The following is a 23999-nucleotide window of genomic DNA, read 5'->3' on the forward strand; positions in this document are numbered from 1 at the left end:
TTTATTTGTTGCTCCCCTAGACATCACTCGAGGGACGTACTAATTCGGGGCTCGTAATAACTTGTGATATTGACTCTGCTGCGGGTGTGATTATTGAAGCGCATGGTCATAGGCGTAACCACGCATCCATTGGGGGGGTCGTGTCCCCCCCCAATATACAGTAGAAAATATGTAAAATGTATGTTCTCCTTTTATGAACCCTATAAATGGATTGATCTCTCGGCTCGTTACTGCCAGCTGGAGGAGAAGAAAACGTGCCGCTGCATCTTTCTCTCCAACATGCACTCACTGAGCAACAATTTGGACCAACTTCAGCTGCTGGTGAGGAGAGACAGAGACTTTTCTACATCCTCAGTTTTGTGCTTCACAGAGACCTGGCGGGCTTCTAGCTGCTCAGAGTGGACTGCGACACTGAGCTCTCCGTTAAGGGTGGAGGAATCTGCTTCTACTCCTACACCAGCTTGTGCAACGGCGTAACAGTGATCCTGCAACACTGTTCTCCTGATCTGGAATCCTTCACCATTAACCGTAAACCCTTTTACTCCCCCCGTGAGTTCGCTTCATTCATCTTGGTCGGTGTTTACATTCCACCGTCGGGCAACGTGCACGAGGCACAGCAGTCACTCACCGACCAGATACGGCATGTGGAACGGACCAATGCGGACACCTTGGTGACTTTTACAAAGGAAGTTCATGGCTGGGGTTTCCTAAGTACAAACAGTTTATTAAATGCCCAACCAGAGAGGAGAACTCAAACAGGATCAATGTTACACCACACCTGCCTACCCGCCGACCAGCTTTATAAAAAAATGATGGGGAAGGGTATTCATTTAGAGCCCCCCCCCCCAATGTTTAAACCATGGTTATAGTTTCTGTTAGGTAAGTGAAGTTCTGTCCCTGACAGGAAAGAGCAGATTCCCTTTGGAGTTCGTTGGGGGGGGGGCATTGATAGTGTGGTGCGAAAGTGGTTAGAGCATTTGTCTTTGGAGCACGTCCGAGGCTGCGGGTGGGGTGCCAGTTCAAGGTTGCTCCACCTGGCCGGCGGGTTTCAGTTGCGTAAGTAACCACCACAAGTAACACCTGAAGACTAGCAGGGAGGTTAGTTAGTCTTGTGTTAGGGAGCTAGAGGGACTGGAGCAGCAGGGATACAATGTAGTGCAGTCGGCGATGACCCAGTCACCCGGTCAGTATGGCAGCCTTAGATATAGCGGTGTTTGGCTAATCCTTCTCTCACTCAATTCGAGAGGTGTAAAAAGAGTGAGTTGAGGGAGATGGCAACGTATTATAGTGTCCCGGTGTCTAGTTCACTTTTAAAAGGGGAGCTGAGGACTGTTTTTCTTAGTGAATTATGTAGCAGAGGGGTTCTCAGCTTGCCGGTATAGGCATGGGACGATGAGGACTCTGGTCCTCAGATTGTGGCTGAGCGGAAGCCGAGGAGTTCCACTCCAGTTATGCAGAGTAGTGGGGAGGAGACAAAGCTGGGCACAACGCCCCAGTTTTTTCCCTTTTTCATGGAGTCATCTCCAAGTTCTGTGCTGGATTCCCGTATAAAGCTGCGCTTTGCTTGTCTTCACTTGGACAAGGAGTAGCGGGAGCGGGAGGAGTTGGAGTTGCAAAAGTTGGAGGCAGAGACTGCTTATTAAATGCGCGAGTTGGAGTTACATCCAAGTGCTATGCGAGGTCCTGCAAGTGCACTATCAACATCTGACAATGCTGCTGCATTTGACGTGAGCAAGCATATTTCGTTGGTTTCTGTGCTTCGGGAGAGAAGTGGAAACATATTTTGGTGTCTTTGAGCGCATTGCTGCTGCTTTGCGTTGGCCAGAGAACATGTGGGCTATCTTGCTACAGTGCAAGTTGGTGGGTAAGGCTCAGGAAGCATGCTTCTCACTGTCTGCGGAAGATAGCCTGGAGTACGAGTTGGTGCCAGAGGCTTATAGGCAGGGGTTTCGTGGTCTTTTAAAGTCATACGACCAGAGATAAAAAGATTTTTTCATCGGTAGTGTAAGGCATGTAATCTGTTGTCTGTGTGTGAGCTGGTCATGATGGAAGAATTTAAAAATGGTGTGCTGGAGCGTACTGTTATTTATTTAAATGTGCAGAAGGTGACTACCTTGCAGCAAGCTACTCTGGCAGATGAGTTTGCTGTAATGCACATATGGCATATGTAGCACAGTGGCTCCGCTCACTCCTATCTCTCCATTTTTGGAGTGTTCTAAATCAGGTGGCTTTCCATCAATGCTCCCCCTCCCACTGTCTGTCAACAAGCTTTGAGCAATTATCCTCGTTGTTTCGATCGCGGGGCGGGGCCGCTGATATTATACTGTTACGGCCTGCCTATTGTGCCTAGGGGTGTACATTATTAAGCTATGTTTCTTTCTTCAGGCTACAAAATCGTTGTCTGTATGCTTTCGGCTAGTTCATAAGTCCTGAGTATTGCGCTTTTTACCTTGTCATACCTTGTCAGACTATTTTCAACAGAAAGGGTTGCACATGTGTCTTGTGCCTTACCAACTAACTTGCATTGCAGTAATAGAGGCCAGACCTCCTCTGACCAATGCAAGGCAGCGGCAATGTTTTTGCCAACATCGAAGGCTAAAGGAGTTGTCACTGGCTGGGGTGAAATAGGGGGTACCATAACCTCCTTTTGAGACTAACTCAAGCTGTCGGATTTTTATTGCAGTGTCAGCTTCAAGCTTTCGGCAGTTCCATTGGAATTCTAGTTCCTCTTTACGTGCCCTGTCCTTTACCTCAAGTTCAAGATGAGCTAAACTTACTTTTAGACGAGCACTTGCATTGGATCCAGAAGAAGAGTCAATCGATAATGGTTCAAACCGTGGCTTTGATAAAAGGTGGTGTGGCGGCGGGCGTGGTTTCGGCTCGGCTGCAGGTGAGAGAGAGGGGGAGCGGCTCGGGGAACAGCGCCGGGTGGAAACTAATAATTAACAGCTGTCGGTGATTGTGGTGATTGTGTGTGGGTGCTCTCCCGCATTAAAAGCAGCAAGGCGGAGACGAGCGAGGAGAAGAGTGGAACGCAACGAGCGAGCAGGACGCCGACGCGTGTGTTTAAACAAACTAAAATAAAAGAATTGTTTACGGGCAACCCGGTCTCCAGCATCTTCCTCCCGACCCCGCACACGTTACAGTGGCGCCCAACTCGGCGGGAGGGGGGCGACAACGATGTCTGACGGCGACCGACGACAGGGAATTCCGGCCCAGACGATCATGGCGCTGGGCCAGATGATCAGCGAGCTGGCGGCCATCCAGCGCGAGCAGGCGGAGGCAAACCGCCAGTTCCTGGGGGCACTCCAGACCCAGGTGGGGAGGCAGGCCCAGATACTGGAACAGCTGGCGGCGCGACCGGCGGCCACTCTCCCAGCACCCAGTCCCACAGCTCTGGCCGGGCTGACACTCCACCGCCTGACGGCGGAAGACGATGTCCAGTCCTTCCTGGAGGCCTTCGAGGCGACGGCGGAGGCATGCGGCTGGCCGGCGGAAGAGTGGCCGGTCAGACTGGTGCCCCTTCTGACCGGGGAGGCGCAGACGGCGGCCGTGGGGAAGGCTGTGGTGGACAGGCTGGGGCTGCTGCCCGAGGACCACCGGCGGCGATTCCGGGAGGCCAGGTTGGGGCCGGAGGATAAACCGTTCGCATACGGGCAGCGGCTAAAGGACGCAGCGGACAGGTGGCTACAGCCGAACGAGGCCGGGGGGGCACACGCCGTCGTGGAGAAGGTGGTACTGGAGCAATTTACGACGGGGCTCCCAGCCCGAACGGCAACGTGGGTCCAGTACCATCGCCCACCGACGCTGGAAGCGGCCATCACCCTGGCAGAGGACCACCTGGCGGTGCATCCCAGCTGGCCGAGGGGCTGAGCAGACCCGCCGGCCTCGACCAGACCAGCAGCCGCGCCCCGGAGCATCGAACACCACCAGCAACCAGCAGCGCTTCCCCGGGCTCGCGACCCGCCGACCCTAGCAAGCACTGGCGCTCTTCCCGACCCACAGGGGGTTTCTCAAGCGCCAGGGCAGGAATGTTGGCGGTGCGGGCAGCCCGGACACCTCCGGAGGGATTGTCCGCTGATGGAGGTGGGGCAGGTGATCCGGGTTGCCGGCGCTCCAGCACCCTCCCCCGGCCCGGGAGCGACGTACCGCGTTCCGGTAAGAATCCAGGGGGGTACACGCCAGGCAATGGTGGATTCGGGCTGTTCGCAGTCCATGATACATTAGAGCCTGGTTCGGCCAGGGGCATTGGTTGAAGCGTCGCGGGTGAGGATCAGGTGTGTGCACGGGGACATTCACGAGTATCCCATAGTGTCCGTCGAACTTTAACTAACAAAATCTATAAAAAAGGTAGCCTTAGAAAAGGTGGAACAACAAAGATAAAAAAAAAGGCGTGAGCAAGGTTTGTACCATATTGGCGATAATTTATTGTCAGACACTCAACAAAAATAAACCGAAACTGAAGCAAGAAATGTCAGGGTCTCCCAGGCCAAAACAAAACCCCCACACTTGCTAGAAAACAAAGTATTTCTAGCCTATGGTATAAAAATGAAAAACAATGCTGACCTCCCTGTCTATCCACAAAACAGAAATGGCAGAGAATCCTTACGTGCTTCCGAATGGTCGTCTGCACTCAGACACCATACACAGTATGCATATTCTTGGGAAGAGAACACACGGAGGAGAGAGACCGCGCCCCCTGGTTGAGGGAGTCTTTATCTGATCCCCCTAATTTCCTGACGTCTCTCAGGTGGGGCTGATTTAGGTGAATCACCTGAGGGTTAATTTACCCCGCCTAGGATAAGGTGGAGTCACGTCAGGGGACGTAACCTATATGTATGAGCGGATCATCCACCTCAGGTGTGTCTTCCTACCTCGGCGCTGGCAGTGTGGCTGTTTTCAGGGTCCAGTGAAGCTCAACTCTACATCCCCATGCATGCCCACCCAAAAACATCTCTGTCTCAGCAGAGCCAATGTCCGTTCAATGCCCTGATGCCCCATCTGGTCGTGCACACTTTTAAGAACTTGCTCTTTGAGCGAGGTCGGCAACAAAAGCTGTTCAACCTTTCCAGCATGGACATCTTCAATAACACGGTACAGGAGTCCATCCTTTTCACTGATCCGTGACCACTGTTTCAGCAAAGAGCGAACCGTCTTAGATAAACCCTTTCTCTCATGGAAAGTAGGATTCTTCCGTCTGCTCCAACACACTCTCACTACACTTAGTGTCGGGTCTGAAGCTTGAAACTTCTGTAGTTCTGTGTTAGAATATCCTGGCAAGGTTGGTGTGTTATTCTGAGCTAGCTCACATGTTGCTAACTCACTTGCCTCAGATGCATATTGCCGCCTGACCCTACCACACTCAATCCCCGCCGCAATTAAATCCAGGCCCAGAGCTGTCCCTGTCCTAAGTGAGTTGCATATGGCCACACACCCATCATACTCTGAATCCTCACTCTCAGGCTCTGGCTCATCGACTGCTGGTTTCCGGGAGAGTGCATCAGCCGCAGAATTGCACCTACCCGGGCGATACTTCACTTCGAAATCAAATACAGCAAGCTGAGCAACCCACCGCTGTTGAATAGCCCCTAAATTGGCAGTAGAGAGATGGCACAAGGGGTTATTGTCTGTAATGATTGTGAATTTGGATCCCAGAAGATAACTCCGAAACTTTTCAGTGACTGCCCACTTTAGAGCAAGGAGCTCCAATTTCATACTGCTGTAATTTTGGTCATTCCTCTCAGCCCCTCTAAGCCTCCGGCTTGCATAAGCAATGACTTTTCGCTTCCCCCCCTGCTCCTGGTACAGGACTGCACCTAGACCTTGAATACTAGCATCCGTCTCTAGAACAAAAGGGGAGTTAAAGTCTGCGTAGCCCAGTGTGGGGGCGCTGGTCAACTTCTCTTTTAAGAGTTCAAAAGCTTGTAGGCAGTGTGGCTTCCAGGCTAACTTGAACAACTCATTTTTCTTGGCATTACTGTTCTCTTTAATGCAAACATTTACAACATCGTGGAGGGGCCCTGCAATTTGGGAGAAACCCCCAATGAACCTCCTATAGTAACTGCAAAACCCTAAAAATGACCGCAGCTCTTTCACAGTACTGGGGATGGGCCATTTCTTCACTGCATCGATCTTGTCAGGGTCTGTGCCAATACCTTGAGCTGAAACTTGGTGGCCAAGAAACCTGACCTCAGGTTGGAGGAAATGGCACTTCTTCATTTTGACTTTTAGCCCCGTCTCTCTCAACCTCTTGAAAACTGTCTCTAACCTCACCAAGTGGTCCTGAAATGTTGATGAAAACACAAGAAAGTCATCCAAGTAGATCAATACAATCTGCAACACAAGATCACTCATTGTAGTCTGCATCAGGCGTTGAAAGGTTGCAGGTGCGTTACAGAGCCCAAAAGGCATCCTCAGGTACTCATAGAGCCCGAATGGTGTAGTGAAAGCAGTTTTGTTCCTATCCTTCTCGTGTACAGCAACCTGATGGTATCCACTGGCGAGGTCGATTGTCGAGAAGGACTTTGCGCCACTCAGGGCGTCTAAAGTTTCATCAATTCGGGGCAGTGGAAATGCATCACGCCTGGTCTTCAGGTTCAGCCTCCTGTAATCCACACATAGTCTTAAACTTCCATCAGACTTGCGCACCAACACAATAGGCGAGGCATAGGAGCTTGAACTTTCTTGAATCACGCCTTTTCTCAGCAGTTCAGAAATATGTTCCCTGACCTCCTTGTACTGATTAGGGGGAATGCGCCGGTACGGCTGTGAAACTGGCGTCTCGTCAACCACGGGGATTTCATGTTTCACCGTATCAGTGTATCCAAGATCTTCATCATGAATTGCAAACACATCTGCATACTTCATCAGAAGCTCTCCTAATTCCACCTGTTGTTCTAGCGTACCTCCTAGGTGTAGCTGCTTTAATAGGTTCTGTATGTCGCTGTCACCTCCATGATCATCCTTCCGGTCAATCGTCACTTCCTCGTGGTCAGCGGTGATACGCTGAAACTTTACCTCGCAGGGGTCGCCGTCCACACACTGACACTGACTAAGGACACCTAACCTCGTCTTCGGGGATAACCACACATCCTCCGGAGAGAAGTTGACCACTTGGACCGGGAACACCTGACTGTCGGCTGAAACCACTGTGGGGAACACAATCAACCCGCCAGGCAGTGGCGTAGGCCCTGGCTCAAGCAGCATGCTGGAGCCCCTACGCAGCGACTTCCTGAGCCCCCTTGCATGAACTGTAACAATAGCTGAAGCAGGTATATGCACTTTCTGTTTTCCTGCCACATGGGCTGTAGACACTTTTCCGGCAAGTTCTGCCCCCTGCATTTGATGAAAAGCGTCTCTCCAATCAGAATCCAGCACTCCCTGTAGAGCTGTGTCAAACTCTGACATTACCATCTGTCGACACCTTTTTGCAATATTCATCCCAATAATGCCAGGTGGAGATGAATCTGCTCGTTTGGTATTATCGTCTCGGATTATTAAGAATCCACACTCTGGAATGTTGAATCCCATCACCTGCACATCTAGCTCAACATAGCCTAAGTAGGGAAGAGGTAACTGATTGGCTGCTGTGATTTTAAGCCATTTAGCGGTACAATGCATATCTTCATCTTCCCCATGCAGGTGATCTCTGAAGAAGCTTTCTGTCAACGTGCTTACGTTACTACCTGTGTCCAGTAGGCACCTAAGCAGAACTCCACCAATCTGGATGTCTACCTCAGGGCATTTGCCTACAGCATGTCGTAGAAACCGTTCTTTGGTGAGGACGTCCTTTGAGCCTTTTGACTTGCCTCGCATTGCCCAGCTCATAGCAATGGAGGGTTCCTGTTTCCCTGAACCGCAGGATTAGGCTGACCAATAGGAGATCCTCCTGCGTCACGTGGTCGATTGCATTGTCTGGCCATGTGTCCAACCCCCTCGCATCGTAGACAAATCGGCTGTCCGTCATCTGTATACTTCGGCTTGATTTTAAATCGAACCTCCTTGGTTTCCCTTTCTGAACTAGTGTGGTGGGTTGTGAGATCACGGACTGCGTTGGTTAGCTCACTAATTGCTTTACCCTGCTGCGCAATTATTTTAACTACGTCCTGCAGAGTGGTGGTCAAGTCAGTCTGTGCATTACCGGCCAAATCTGTTTCTCCTGAACCCTTGTCTGGGTCACAGCACACAAGATTTCGGCTCCTCGCCACATTAGTACTGTGAGGCCGGTCTTCCAGTGTCCACATCATTGCCTCTTCTCGCACATCAAACAGGCTTAAGCCCGGCTTCTCCCTAATAAGCCTGCGCAACTCACGTCGAAGGGTGGAGTCACGTACTCCTTCAATTAACTGGTCTCTAAGTGCTAGCTGTACATCACCTACAGCGTTAGGGGACTGTTGAAGGGCAGAATTGAGCAGATGTGAGAGCGCATGTGAAAAATCCCGCAAGTCTTCCCCATCTAACTGCCTGCGCGCATAGAAAGCATGTAAGAGTTGTGGTGTAGTGCGTCTCTCTCTGAATGCCTCCCTCAAGTATGAAAATAGGTCACTGGGTTGCTTGACCTGTCCACCCACTCGTAACTTAACCTCCTCCAGAGCTGACCCCTTTAACTGCGAGAAGATGAAGTCCACCTGCTCCTCCCCCTGTAGGCCCCGTGCTCTCATCGTACGCTCTACCTCTTCTATGAACTCATCAACGGTGTGAATGTCTTTCCCTTGTTCCCCACTAAAAGGCGCAATTTGTTTTTCTCTTGGAATGTAAACAATTGACCTTGGTTGAACATCACCGAGGTTAGCAATACTTGACATTACAGCATCATGTTTTTTTCCCAGTTCCAAAATCTGTGCCTGCAGTTGTACCGCAAGGTTACCTCCCGGCGCGGCCTTCCAGGCTGCACAGCTGAACCTCATCCTGCAATCACCCCGACAGCATTTAGACCTGGGCTGCTCACCTCTCCAGCGCCAAATTGTTAAATTCCACTACCTGGTCCTTCCCTGCTGTGCTGCCTGCCCCCCCCAACCAGTCTGACGTCTCCATTTGGACTTCGCACAGAGTTACCTGACCTGTATGTAGCCGGGTGAAGTGGGGGCAGGAGGGTTTTCGCGCTGCTTAACGTGCGGGCGTACTGCCACTTTAAGTGCAGGGAACACAGTTCACGCGGGATTTGTAGAACGGGACCTGGCGGCTACTTACAACAACAGACTATTGCAAGCTAGCATCGGCACTGCTCTAGAAGTGTTTGTTCAGCGGGTCAGCGTAAGTGTTTGTCTAATAATAACCCTGACTTACCATGTAAATTGTGAGTAATTAACTGTTCACCGAGTGTTCCTGGGTTATGTGCTACTGTCTCGTTTAGAGGGGAGATACAAGCTGCCGTGGATTGGGGTTTGCACGTGTATGGAGCCGTGCACTCCGGCGCCAAGTGAGTTCAGTGTTTTCTTTTGAAGGAACGACAGTAGTTTGGTACGAGGCCGATGTACATGTTCTTTGTCTCTGTTTAAACAGGAGAGAGTCGCTACTGTTGTTTTGTATGTTTTGCTATATTATGCTGTTTAAAGAAAAGCACACTGTTATTTGTGGACACTGTTCCAAAGTATTTTCTTAATTTGACCCATTAAGGCTGTGCTCCAGGAGTGCAGTCGGGGGAAATAAAGAACCCACATTAAAGAAAAATAAATTTATCTTAGTGTCCTGTCTCATCCTTTTAATCAGGCAACATGTACATTTAAGCTGATTATTAAACTACTTGAATCACCAGTTGGTGTCCTGTATGGGATCTCTGCGTGGTGGGTCACATACAAAGTCCTAACAGAACCATCTGGCCATGGACCCTGCAGAGATCCCACAGGCTGTTAAGGCTGATGGCACCCAACGGGCTCTCAATTCCCAAGGAATTTTTCTAAGCCAACATGACCAACTAATCCGCACCCTTCTGGAAAACAACCAACAGCTAATTGATCAGGTCACCAGGTTAAGTGGCTAACCAAGTGGCTAGCTCAACTCCTTCAGTCTCACCACCTGTTTCTCCAGCCATGGCGTCCGCTCCGTCTCCACACGAGCCTCCCATTAACTCACCTGAGCCCTTCACTGGGGAGTTGGATAAATGCCGTGGATTTCTTCTACAGTGCGGGCTAATCTTCCAACAACGGCCGCAATCCTTCCCTACGGGGTCATCTAAGGCAGTGTTTGTAGTGGGCCTTTGCCTGGGAAAATTGAAATTTATTTTGAAGGGACAGCGGCGTGTCGGTTTTTTCCCGGCTCGTCCGCCCATGTTTTCAGTCAGCGCGGCAATTAGAACACGAAAGCACCCACTTCAACACCGCTGGCGCAAACCCCCCCCCCCCCCCCCCGGCGGTAACACCGCTAGCACCGCCCCCCCCTGTTGACCGATCGATTTGGGTCGCGGCTTGTCATTAAGGGGTGATGGGTGGGTCCCGGAGCCAGACCAGTTGAGAACCACTGATCTAAGGTACACTATGCCCTCGGGTTGCTCAGAGGCAGAGCACTGGCTTGGGCGGAAGCCATATGTACCAATCATTTGTTGCCTGGATTAACATTCAATGAATTTTCTTCTAAACTGAAATGTGTTTTTGATCATCCGGACTATCCTGGGAGTGCGTCAAAACGCCTGATGAACCTGAAGCAGGGTGCGGACAGCGTGGCGGATTTCTCTGTTGGATTCTGGACGCTGGCGGCAGACTCTAAATGGAACGAGGAGGCACTGCAAGGACCGTCCCACATTGGTTTGAACGAAGCAGTGAAAGATGAACTAGCTGTCCGTGATGAACCCATCAATTTAAAAAGTCTTGTGTCCCTTGCTATCAAGATAGACAACAGGTTGCGTGAGAGGGAGGCGGTCGGGTTTCCACACCACCGACCTCCCGAACTACAACCTTGCCACTGCCGCGCCCCACCTCTCCTGCTCCAGCCTTGAGGGAGGAAGATGAAGCAATGCAGCTGGGCCGGGCCCGGCCCGGGTGAGTGCCTGTACTGCAGTGACCCCGCGCATTATATTGCGAGATGTCCCTCCCGGCCAAAAGACAAGGCTCGCTGGTAAAGGTGGGCCTACTTGCGAGCCCGGCATCTCACACAGAACCCACCGCACCCCGTCTACAAATCCCAGCCACTTTGCAATATAAGAATATGTCCCTGCCCCTCTCAGCCCTCATCGACTCCGCCGCGGAGGATAATTTCCTCGATATCAACCTCGTCACTCAAGCCGGTTTCCCCATGGAGACTTCCCCTCTCTGTGTTACTCCCATGAATGGTCATCACATAGCAAAGATTACTCACCAAACCGTCCCTATTACGTTGATCCTGTCTGGAAACCATCGGGAGGCCGTCAATTTTAAGGTCATGTCAGCCTCTACCACCCCTCTAATCGTCGGCTGAGTTTACACAACCCCCGTATTGATTGGCAGCGTCAAGCTATTCATAGTTGGAGTAACCGCTGTCATTCTGAATGCCTGGGATCGGCTGTCCCTCCAGCCGATATGCCTCCTGTAGCCGTTGATACTCCATCTGATTTATCCTCGGTGCCGGTGGATTACCATGACCTTTCGGAGGTCTTCAGCAAAGTTAAAGCAGTAGGATTGCTCTATTGAGCTGCTGCAGGGTGCCCTGCTGCACAATCTATCCCGGCCAGAAAGGGAGGCAATGGAGAAGTACATTGCCGACTCTCTGGCTGCTGGCATCATCCGTCCTTCGTCATCCCCAGTCGGGGAAGGTTTCTTTTTTGTTGAAAAGAAAGACAAGACATTATGGCCATGCATTGACTTTCGGGGGCTCAATAACATAACAGTGAAAAATAAGTACCCCCTGCCGCTCGTTAACTCTGCTTTCGAACCCCTTCAGGGCGCCACAGTTTTCTCTAAACTGGACCTCCGTAACGCCTATCACCTCGTTCGAATTTGTCATGGTGACGAGTGGAAAACGGCCTTCAACACCCCTTTGGGCCATTTTGAATACCTGGTCATGCCATTTGGCCTCACGAACGCTCCAGCAGTGTTTCAGGAGATGGTTAATGACGCGTTGAGGGATTTTCTGAATCTTTTCGTTTTTGTCTATCTCAGCGACATCCTCATTTTCTCTGCGTCCCTTGAGGAACATGTATTCCACGTCCGCCAGGTCCTCCAGCGCCTTTTAGGAGAATAAACTGTATGTTAAAGCAGAGAAGTGTGACTTCCATCAGAGTTCGGTCCGCTTCCTCGGGTTCATTATTGAGAGTGGACAGGTGTCCGCAGACCCGGAAAAGATCAAGGCGGTTACGGACTGGCCCACACCCACTACTCGCAAAAAATTACAGCGTTTCCTGGGGTTTGCTCATTTTTACCGGAGGTTTATAAAGGACTTTAGGCGTGTGGTAGCTCTCCTTACGAAACTTACATCCCCCAAAGTTCCCTTCCACTGGTCCCCCGAGGCTAAACTGGCTATGGAGCGGTTACAGAGACTGTTCTCCTCTCCACCTGTGTTGACCCACCCTGACCCGTCATTGCAGTTTGTTGTAGAGGTGGACGCATCTGACTCTGGGGTGGGAGCAGTGCTCTCCCAACGCTCCCCCTCCGATCAGAAACTCCATCCCTGCGCCTATCTGTCTAAAAAATTGTCACCAGCAGAGAAAAACTACGATGTGGGGAATCTGGAGTTGTTGGCGGTGAAGCTGGCGCTGGCGGAATCAGAAGGTACATGTTTTGTAAACTGATAGTTGGGCAGTTTTAAGACACGGAGAGACATGTAAACTACACTGATGCGTTCGGTAGAGTCTCTCAAAATGACATTATTTTTTAGGTTTGCTCCAGGGGACATTTGTTTGAGGTGTGTATTCTGTGTAAATCACTGTCTCTCTTTGCCCTCTGAGCACGGTTACAGTCTGACAGGACCAGGTCTTACAGAGGACATTTCAGAACCTCCTTTCCTTGTCTCCACGCCCCCTCACTTCCCCCAGCTGCTCCGTTGCCTTGGGAACTTACACAAGCGTGCTGCACTCTCACACAGCTAAAGCATAACAGCTGATTAGTAGGGTCACATGACAGCTATGCTTTCTGTCAACAGACATCTCTTTTCCTTACCCTCTTCAAAACAAACCCGCCATGGAGGGAATTCTTACTGTAATGTTTGATGGGGCCGATAAATTAATAACTTCCTAGTTTCCTTAGCGTAGGGCGAGTGACTACCGTGTGTGAATGTTAGTTACTGATGGGCAGGTGCCAACAAATACTGTCTCTCAACCACCCACCACCCTCACCCAATACCATCATTTCAAAATAAAAGCTGCAATGATTATCTGTAATTTAACTATGAAGCTCAGGATAAAGCTGTTTGGTTGAACAACGTATTGCTCTTTCAAATAGTACTACAACCACTTCTAATATTGTTAGATATTGGTATTAATACTAAAAATGATTTTTACTACTACTAATATTACTAGCACTTCTAGTACATAAACTGGTTTTAATACTAAAATGACTCACTTCAAGTAATACTAGTAGTAAAAAAAAATACTATTCCTACCAGTAGCAGTCACACTGTAACTTGTAGTACTTTTATAGTATTAAGAGTAGTACTACTAGTATTTCTACTGCTATTAATACTTTAACTATCCCCCTTCCTCACACTTAATAAATATTTCTTCCCCTCTCCTTTCTCTAGTTTTCGTTTCTACTAGTAGTACTTCTAAAACTGATTCTTATTCTTACGACCAAAAATACATTTTTCATTCTTCTCAGCTTTTCTCGGCTTTCAGTTTCTGCAGTTTTTTTTATTTTCAAATTGAGCTTCTATGTATGTTTTTTGCCATGTATGTAGTTTCAGAAATTCTTTGTATATCATTTAAGCCTTTCTCATCCATGTTTTTTCAGCAAATCTATTCAAATTAATTTCAGCTTCTCCCATTTCTGTATTTTCAGCAATTCGTTCAAATTAATTTCAGCTTTTCTGATGTCTGCATTTTCAACAATGTTTTTAAATGTTCATCATTTATTTGCAATTCTTTCAAATTATTTTCTGCTCTTTTAATTTCTATATTTTCAGCAATTTTCTAAAATGAATTTCAGCTTTTAGCATTACAATGCATTATCAGCAGGAAATGGATTTTCCCTTGTCAGCAGGATGGTGGACAGCACTTCAAAGGACCCTAAGGGGATGGTGGAGTCCTGGTGCACCCTACAGTACCACAGGCAATTGGGTGTCACTAAGACATACGATCGGATCCTGAAGCATTTCTTCTGGCCAGGAATGAAAGCCGATGTTACCAGATTCTGTAACACTTGCGGCACATGCCAGCTGGTGGGCACTGATCAGGGGACTAATTTTCTCAAATATTTTTTAGCAGACATTGCAGTCTTTAGGTTTCTCCCACTCTGTGTCTAACACTTACCATCCCGGGTCACAAGGTGCGCTAGCGCGGTGGCATCAGACTCTAAAATCTATGTTGAAAAAATACTATCATAAGGGGGTGCCTTACGTTCTCTTTGCTATTCTGGATGCAAAGCAAGAATCACTTGGTTTTAGCCCTTCTGAGCTGGTGTTCGGCCACAAGGTGCGTGGCCCGATGAAAATGTTCAAAGACAAGTTGGAGTCAGGAGCCAAGACTGATGTCGGGAAGTTTGTTGCCAGATGTCGAGAACGGTTGCATCAGGCGTCTATGTTGGCGAGGGAATCTTTTTCTTTGTCACAGGACCACATGAAGTGGAGATTTGATAAAGCTGCAGTTGTGCGACAGTTCGAGCCTAGTGAGAAAGTGCTTGTTCTGCTGCCTGATGCGTGGTTCTGCACTCTCTGCCTGTTTCTCAGGACCTTATGTGGTGGAAAAGAAAGTGCCCGACACAGACCATGTGATCCGCCTCCCTGAGCGCTGAAAGAAGACAAGGAGGTACCACATTAAAATGCTTAAACCATATCTTGGCGGGGAGATTTCATGGGGGGGGGGCAAAGAAATGGTCGAGGCTGCTCCTGCATCTGCTTTAATTTGCCTGGATACTATGTCTGATGGCCTGGCAGTGCCTTCTGAAGGTCAGCAGGGTGGTAGGTTGTCCAATTCTGAGGTTTTGTCTTATGTGGGTTTGTACTTGGTTGATCTTATGGAAGGGGGGTGTCTTTCTCTCTCTCCCTCTTCAGGTAGCTCGGCATCCTGCCTGGAATTACCAGGTGAAACTGCTTGGTGAACAGGCCTGGAAGCAATCAGCTGATTGGAGCCAAGGTGAATAAAAGGCTGGGGGAAGCCAAGAAGAAAAAAAAGAGCTCGGATTTGAAGGCACACCCATTGCAGTGTGTGTTCAGGGGTCTGTTTGCCGATGTGTTGGCAGTTAGTTATCGTGATGTTGTGATACAATAAGCAGCCCGACTGCACTTCAGAAGCCCTATCCTTTTATTAAAGGTGCCAATTTCACACGCCCTACAACTCTGACCAAAGCACAGACGATCACTGATTGGAGGCTTGCCAGTGACTGCAAAGCTCGCCAGTAAAGAACAAACTACACCCTTGGAGGGGAGAATTGTGATGGAGCATTGAAATAACAATGTGGTAATCCACATGTATGCGTCCTGTGCTAGTTCTAGCCATCCTATTAACATGCATCATGCGGTCAAGATTCCTGGTTTGGTGATGTGTGTAATCAACCTGAGGCACAACAGCAGCGTGCATCAAACATAGTAGTTTTGTCAGTAACAAGATATTGATTTGGATCCATGCCAAATAGAAGGATGATATGTGATATGCTTAGACTGGCTAGCTGACAAAAGCATTTTTTGTATTTCTCTAACTCCTCTCTTGCACTCACTCTTTAGTCTCAACTATGGCACATCTTGCATCTGTCTTCTCTCATCCATTTCAGAGCACCTCTTCCAGTGTAGAAGGATTACCGAGAGAGTGGCAGGGGAATCTGGGACGTGACATGGAGATAAGGGTTATAGTGCTCAACAGATAGTCTGTCTCCAAACTTTGAGGCCAGATGGGCCTCTGTCTGCCAGGGAGATGGCCAACCTCCCTGGGGCACAAACCCAACTTCACACACAATTCAACACACATTGAATAAATACACCATGCAATGCATCATTATCTCAACAACTGGATTCTTGCAATGTCACAAGATCACAAGAGAATCAGGGGATTAAACATCCCGTGGGATACTCAACTCGTCTCTGGACACATTAAATAAATAAGGAGTGTATTTGTGTTTATTCAAAAGAAGGAGACCAAAGAGGCTTTCGATGGAAAAAAGGTTTTTACTCTTCTTCCGATAGGCCCTGGCAAGAGTTTGATTGACAGATGGTTCGTCCAATAACCTGCCAAGCATTATTTTAAAGTGCCTGGCCTTTTCAGTTTCCCCTACCAGTTTCCCAATGATGAAGTCTCAGTACTGAGGAACAAACCATCGGTCTGAAATTAGCAAAATAATGCTTTTGAACGCAAAAGGTATATAGTCACAGAGAGGAGTGCATACTGTTTAAATATCTGCAGATTTGTGTTGTCACAAAACTGGAATATCCAACTTTGATAAAATTCCTTGAAAGAACATGCAATGAATAATTGGTATTAGAACTGTCTAAAATAATCCGTATCGACATGCCTTGAGAGTTTTGTCAGCACTGCTGCAAATTGAACCTTCCATGTCAGTTGAATCTCTACTTAAGCAAAAAAAATACTGAAGATTTTACGCCAAATGTGTTTCCTGTGGCGTACGCAGTTGAGCTGTCCAATCCATCGCTTACAAAAAAAAGACACTTTTTTTTGTTACCGAGATCCGTCCAAGACTCCCTAACCTTCTGTAAGTCCCCCAGATCCACACACAGATGGAGACCCTAGTCTCTCCTCCTCCCCCTCCTCTCTATATTCTCCCAGGCGGAGCCGTTCATCCTACCCCCAGGAACATATGTGCTGCTTCTAGGAGGAAGTGCAAAATCTCATATGCGGGCCAAATTTCAGATCTGGCATATTTCCCGAGGGGCTTTTTATTGTTCTGTTGGACTTTCTGTTTTGACGTACAGGGTTGGACTGAGTGCCCATGTAACACAGGGCACACTGAAACGTCTTCTGTGGTGCCAGACTTTGAGGGAAGTTAACGTGTGCACCTTCTTGGAGGATTAGTACAACACAGTGAAAAGGCAGCTGCCTTTTCACTGCAGCTGCCTTTTCACTGTGCTGTGCTGTGTGTCAGCAGATGAGGCAATATTGTTAAGCCCGGGTGAGTATCATGTGAGATGTTGGCCCTTTTCGGATGGCTGTTGAAAGCCAATTACCTCATCTAATATTCCTTTTGCTTTTAGAATGCCTAAGGATGATTAAATGCAATTTCCATCCAGGTATTGGGCTATTAAATGGTTCCACCTCCGTCTCTCCTCAATCAGCCCTTCATTTAATTTTACTAAAGAAAAATAAAGAACTGAACAAGTAAGATTACTATGTTGTACCTCCAAAGGTAACCTAGCATTGACATTTGGGTGATAATACCCAAATCACTGTCTTTGTGCCTTCTTCTTTCCTTCTTTCATTCTTTTGCAAACTTCCTAAAATAAATGGCCTTGTGTCATAGAGGCGGCGTTCACACACGTCAGCAAACTATGATAGACTTTTCATCATAGTTTGCTGACGTGTGTGAATACTGCCTCTGTCTTCACTCTAGCATCAGTTTGCAAACCTATTGAGCAAGTTCAGATCCACGACAACTGAAAAATGGATTTCAAAGGAAGACAGAGTTCAGTCAGTTTAGTATCCATCAATCAAGAGGACAAAATCAGAGAGACCTCCGCCTCACAGACAAATGCTTGAAAGTTGTGCTTATATGCTTTACAATCGAGTAAGGCAGGGGTGTCAAACTCATTTCAGGTTCGGGCCAGATACTGCCCACTTCGAACGAACGCGGGCCACTGACGATCGGCGCGAATATCTGACGGGGCCGGGGGGGTAGGGGGGGCGCTGGCGGTCCAACTGTACAGCCGTGCGCACTCCGGAGGCGGACAGCATTGGACGTGCAGCCGGACACCGAGTTCGACATATGTGACCTAGATAAATCTATGGTTTAAATACACGTATTCTGCCACATACTGTTGGAGATGCGAACACGTTTACTCTGCGTCTCATAGAACTAACTTATCTCTCTGCGGCCACTGAAGCAACACAATGCGTGGAACATGCATATCAGAGCCAAGAGCAACGAGTGTGCGTGTAGTCAACTACTGCTGCTAACACATCCCGTCGGACCAGGATTATACATCCATTAATGAACTTTTCTCCTCATGTTACCCTGGTAACCGCTGGCATTGCAGACGGTTGCGTTGATTTTTACTGTGAAAGTCTGCATTCCGGTTTAGCGGCTTTGTATTTTCGTTTTATGGGAAAAACCACAAAAAGAACGGAGTAAAAAGTTTTCAGTCTGTCTAGATTTGTAATTCTAGACGAAGAACAAGAGAACAACTGCCCACTTCCGTTATCTCGTTATTTATTAAAAATGAAAAAGGAGAAACGGCCGCCCATTTCCGTTTTGGATGTAAAGCGACGACGACGACACACGGAGAGTGCATTGTGGGATTTGTAGTATCATAGTGATCCGTGCAATTGACCGCCGGGCCAACTCTAATAGTAAATAGATTTGATCATACGGGCCAAAGATAATTCATTCACGGGCCGGTTTTCTCTAAACTAGACCTCCGTAACGCCTATCACCTCGTTTGAATTCGTCATGGTGATGAGTGGAAAACGGCCTTCAACACCCCCTTGGGCCATTTTGAATACCTGGTCATGCCATTTGGCCTAACGAACGCCCCAGCAGTTTTTAAGGCGATGGTTAATGACGTGTTGAGGGATTTTCTGAACCGCTTCGTTTTTGTGTATCTCGACGACATCCTCATTTTCTCTGCGTCCCTTGAGGAACAAGGGACTTGGCACCTGCCCATCAGTAACTAACATTCACACACGGTAGTCACAGCTAGAGGAGCAATGCTGGGATTAAGTGTCTTGCCCAAGGACACATTGACATGCAGGTTAGCCGGGCCTGGGATCAGACCGCCAACTCTCTGATTGGAGGACGGCAGCGCTCCTCACTCACCCACAGTCGCCCTAAGCTAAGAAAACTAAGAAGTTATTAATTGATGGGCCTATTCAAACATTGCAGGAAGAATTCCCTCCATGGGGGTTGAAATAAGTACTACTAAAAGTACTAGAAATATTAGTAGTGGTTATAGTACTATTTGAAAGCGCAATAAGTTTTCAACGAAACAGCTGAATCCTAAGCTTCATGTTTAAATTACAGAAAATCATTGCAGCTTTTATTTTGAAATGATGGTATTGGGTGAGTGGGTGGAACCCTAACCCTAACTCCTTCACACTTTCAGCTATTTAGACCATTCAAATATTATGTTCAGCTCTTTCAGGAGAGGGGGGGCTATGACTTTTCAGCTTTTTAGCTCTTATAATTCACTACTAATATTCCTAGTACTTCTAGTATTTCAACTGGTATTACTAAAATGACTTTTAATACTACTAATATTAGTAGTACTACTAGTATTTCAACCCCCCCATGGAGGGAATTCTTACTGGAATGTTTGATAAGGCCTATCAATTAATCACTTAGCATTCTTTGCTTAGGGCGACTGTGGGTGAGTGGGGAGCGCGGCCGTCCTCCAATCAGAGGGTTGGCGGTCTGATCCCAGGCCTGGCGGACCTGCATGTCAATGTGTCCGTGGGCAAGATACTTAATCCCAGCATTGCTCCTCTGTGACTACAGTGTGCGTATGTTACTGATGGACAGGTGCCTCTGTCTATGGTAGGTCCTGTCATTAGTGTATGAATGGGTGAATGATCTCATGTAGTGTTAAAGCACTTTGAGTGGTCAGAAGACGAGAGGACAAAGTCCATTTAGTTTGAATAACAAACATTCTGTTTGTAAATGAAATGTAGGATCACCTTCGTTCAGTCAAGGCAAAGGACGACAGCTAATCACACCACTTTTGTTCCATCAAGAAATATTAATCTTTTAACTACACACACTGGATGACCATGTGGCTGTCTTTCTGAAGAGAGCTTTGCTTAATTAATTAATTAATACATTTCATAAGTGTAAGAACTGTAGGGTGATGGAAATGGTTCAGGTGGAGTGAGGGTGTGGTGAGCAAACAGAGTCTCGGTCAGAAGACCTCAAATGATATGGAGTGATGGATGAAGTATGGAGAAGGCACGGTTTCTCTGGTCACCAGTAGTATTTTATTTATTTGCCACGGTTAAGTTCACTCAAGATGCCTCGTCTGTGTGGTTAATTCATGTGGACGCACACAGTACACATCAGAGTGCTGGGAGAGAGTGCAAAAAATGAGGCAAGGGTTGACAATCAATTTATAGGCCACAGGTGAGGCGGGCATGGTCAGGTGGCGAGTACCTCTGAAAGAGCGAAATGGATTTTAATGGAAACGGAATAGGAGGAGTATTTAATAAGATACGCTTCTCCTCCAGGGCATTATATATTGGTAAAGCCATGTACTTTCAGCTAAAAGTAATATTGCAATCTTAACCCTCCTGTTGTCTTCGGGTCAAAATGACCCGACACTGTGTTAAAAAACCCCAAAAATCCCCCTTAACGATATTTTTTTCACTTGAAATTTTATGACTTTGCCTAGATTGGCCCCAACAGTAGAAAAAGTGAAATGTTGCTTTTATTCACATTTCCATGTAAGCTGTACAAAAAAATGTACAAAGGTGGTCTTCGGGTCAAAATGACCCGTGAGGCAAATAGAGTTGAAATCAAGGTCACAGAGTTATTCAAACACCACAGAATGTTACAATGTTTTAGTTGTGTCTCAGATCAATCAGTTCCAGAAGTAAACAACACAATATATCCTTTGGGATTTCTTCCCAAATATGGGATCAAGTCATGGGTGGCATGCGATGCCAAATCAAGCTATGCTTGGAAAATGCAAGTTTATACCGGGAAGCTGACCAGTGGATGCCCAGAGAAGAACCAGGGGATGCGAGTTGTGCTTGATGTGACAGAGGGACTGAGGGGTCACAATGTGACATGCAACAATTTCTTCAACTCTTATGAACTTGGACAGCAGCTCCTGAAGAGGAAGATCACCATGGTTGGTACAGTTCGAAAGAACAAGCCTGAGCTCCCACCTGCACTGCTTGCATCAAAGGAGAGAGAGGTCTTCTCATCGAAGTTTGCCTTCACTCCCACCACTGCTCTTGTTTCTCACCTCCCAAAGAAAAACAAGAATGTAGTTCTTCTGAGCACACTGCACACAGACGGTGACATTAGCGATCGTGAAGACAGGAAGCCAGTCATCATCCTAGACTATAACCGGAACAAAGGAGGTGTGGACAACCTAGATAAGGTGATTGGAACATACAGCTGCAGAAGGATGACTGCCCGCTGGCCCCTGGTCATCTTCCACAACATCATTGATGTTTCCTCCTACAATGCCTTTGTGATTTGGAGAGAGATCAACCCGACCTGGATGTCTCGTAAGCAGAACAAGAGGAGGGTGTTCCTGGAGCAGGTAGGAAAGGCACTTGTGACTCCACTGATTGAAAGAAGGAAGCACGCACAGAAGCGTCAGCCGCAGTGGTAAAAGCTATTCAGAGTGCAGGAACTCCTGATCAACCTGAGGATCCAGCTACCACAGCCACTTCCCCAGCTAGGGCAAGTAAGAGGAAGAGATGTCAGTTCTGCCCTCAAAAGAAAGACTGTAAAACACATACGGTGTGCTGCAGGTGTAAGAAATATATCTGCAAAGGCTGTGCACTTGCATACTACCCTACATGTGCCAATTAGTTGAATGGGTTATGTTATTTTTCATGTTTGTATTGTTCATTGTGGTACATTTTTTCAGACTTGTTCTTAAATTGTTCACGAGAAAAAATGAGAAACTGAGTAATTGGATGAATAAAAACTCCTTTTTCTACAGTTTTTTCTTTTCTTAACACATTCTGTGGTGAATGACAAGTTGTTTCTTCAAGCAAGTTGAAATCTGGTGTTTAAAATTAAATTAAGCTGCTTATATGAGAGGTTTAGTGAAGACGGGTCATTTTGACCCGGAGGACACGGGGTGTATACAGAAAATGAGGACAACAGGAGGGTTAAGGCAGAGGAGATTCCAGCAATGTTGTCAATGGATTGTCAATTCAGGTTGATAACTTGTCTACCTGGACTCACTTTGATCCAATTCTGTATAAACTATAAATAAAACCATAAGAGCCTTATTAAGATATTAATGAACCTCTAAAGTGTGAAAGTTAAGTCATTAACCTCACCAAGGAGAGTAAACTGGATCCCTTTGTTCGTTAGATCAGCCGGACACGCAGTTAAAAAGAAAAGAAAATCAAAGAAACATTATGCCTCTAACAGGAATTGAACTCAAGTCGGCCACGGTCTCTCTTGGCATTGTGCAATCAAAATGTCACTAAAAGAGGTTGGATCGTCTCCGTTCCTTCAGGGCAGAAAATGCGATCTGTGGGGACTATTTTTTGCAGCTATTAGCATTATTAGTTCAACACATTTTAAGTCACATCAGGAGTCTTATTAAATAAGTTGGGGCGATGTACAAAGTGCAAAACCTGAATAAAGGGTTACTTTAAACAGAAATACATTAAGTTAGAGCTGATAAACTCTCGCGATAACAACATAAACTCACGCGAGACTACGAGTGCGGCTGTGGCAGAATACTTAAACCATAGATGTAATTATATTGAACTGTCAGTGTTATTTGTCTAGGTTACATATGTCGAACTCACGACCCGCTGCCGACCGGCTGCCCCGTCCAGAGCGGTCCGCCAGCGGAGTGTGTACCGCCAGCGCCCACCCCCCCCCCCCTTACCCAGTCAGCTGTTCTCACAGATCGTCTGTGGCCCGCCAGTATCTAGCCCAAACCTGAAATGAGTTTGACACCCCTGCTGTAAAGTGTAAACATTTAAGTCAATAACCTGTAATAGCAAAATATAATTGTAACAGCTGGGTTACTAGGGGGGGAATGTAAGGACTCACAGACACCTGTTCACAGTTGGTAACCGTCTTTATTATTATTTCTCCGGCTTGCTCTCGCCCCCCGCTCTCCCCACTCGCTCCAGTCTCTCTCTTAAATAGACGGGGAAGCATCTCTTCAATTGTCCTCAGCTGGAGGTTCATTACCTGAATCAGTACCTGTGCCGCCTATCTACAGGATCGTGTCGTCGCTGCGATGTTGGCAGTCAGTGAGAGTTGGGAGTCAAGTGTCACGCCGAGGTTCCTGGCATTCTGAGTGGGCGTTAACACGGAGTCGCCGAAGTTAACAGTCAGGTCCTGAGTGGGCGAGTTTTTTCCAGGGAAGAAAAGTAGTTCGGTCTTGTCGGGGTTGATCTTCAGGTGTCGAGCGGACATCCACTGGGAGATGTCAGTAAGACATGCAGAGATCCGTGGCACCACCTGAGTGTCCGAGTCGGGGAAGGAGAGAATTAGTTGGGTGTCGTCGCATAGCTGTGATAGGAAAAACGATGCAAGCGAATGACGGAGCCAAGCTGTCTTTGTTCTGCTTGTCTTCGTGCGGAGGGTCTTCACCTAGTTTCCAGTTAAATACTCCCTCATTAGTGAAAGTCGGCTACCGCTGCACTGACCACTCCCCCGTCGTTAGGAAACAACAGGTTCATTGCCCTCAGCTGAAACTCGTCCAAATGCAAAGCGACAAGCACTTTGACACCCTAATCAGTGGACAACAACAACAACAACTGGCAGTCAAGTTAGCTTAAAACAAGAAACTGTAACGGATAAAGCAGTAGCAGTCAAGTTTCACTTAAAAACAGCAGAAGCAACAACAAGTTTAGCATACTAGCTTGGTTAAAGAAAATATACTCAATCCGATTTCAAGTCTCCTGGAAGTCTGAAGATCTGGTAGAAGAGATGCACAAGTTTCGATGTCTCCAAGACAATCCTGAAGTCTAACAAGCTGGTTGGTGTCTTCTGGCTTGATCGATAGATACAGTTGAGTATCGTCTGCATAACAATGGAAGTTTATGCAGTGTTTTCTGATAACGTCGCTCAAAG

The 23999-nt window shown here is 47.5% G+C and overlaps 1 protein-coding gene and 1 long non-coding RNA gene across 2 annotated transcripts; one reads left to right on the top strand and one right to left on the bottom strand.

Moving 5' to 3' along the window:
• Positions 1-5816: 5816 nt before the first annotated feature.
• LOC134132799 (uncharacterized protein K02A2.6-like) lies at positions 5817-8865 on the bottom strand. The gene is made up of 2 exons (XM_062564903.1): positions 6004-8865; positions 5817-5843 (listed from the first exon to the last, which is right to left on the bottom strand). The coding sequence occupies exons 1-2, from the start codon at positions 7825-7827 to the stop codon at positions 5817-5819; spliced, it is 1851 nt and encodes a 616-aa protein (XP_062420887.1). The 5' UTR covers positions 7828-8865.
• Positions 8866-9176: 311 nt separating this feature from the next.
• Positions 9177-9704, top strand: LOC134132786 (uncharacterized). Its single transcript, XR_009956980.1, has 3 exons — positions 9177-9252; positions 9353-9418; positions 9502-9704. It is a non-coding gene; the product is annotated as an uncharacterized LOC134132786 (long non-coding RNA).
• Positions 9705-23999: the final 14295 nt, after the last annotated feature.

The sequence above is a fragment of the Pungitius pungitius genome, chromosome 10, assembly GCF_949316345.1.
Source record: "Pungitius pungitius chromosome 10, fPunPun2.1, whole genome shotgun sequence".
Taxonomy (NCBI): Eukaryota; Metazoa; Chordata; class Actinopteri; order Perciformes; family Gasterosteidae; genus Pungitius; species Pungitius pungitius.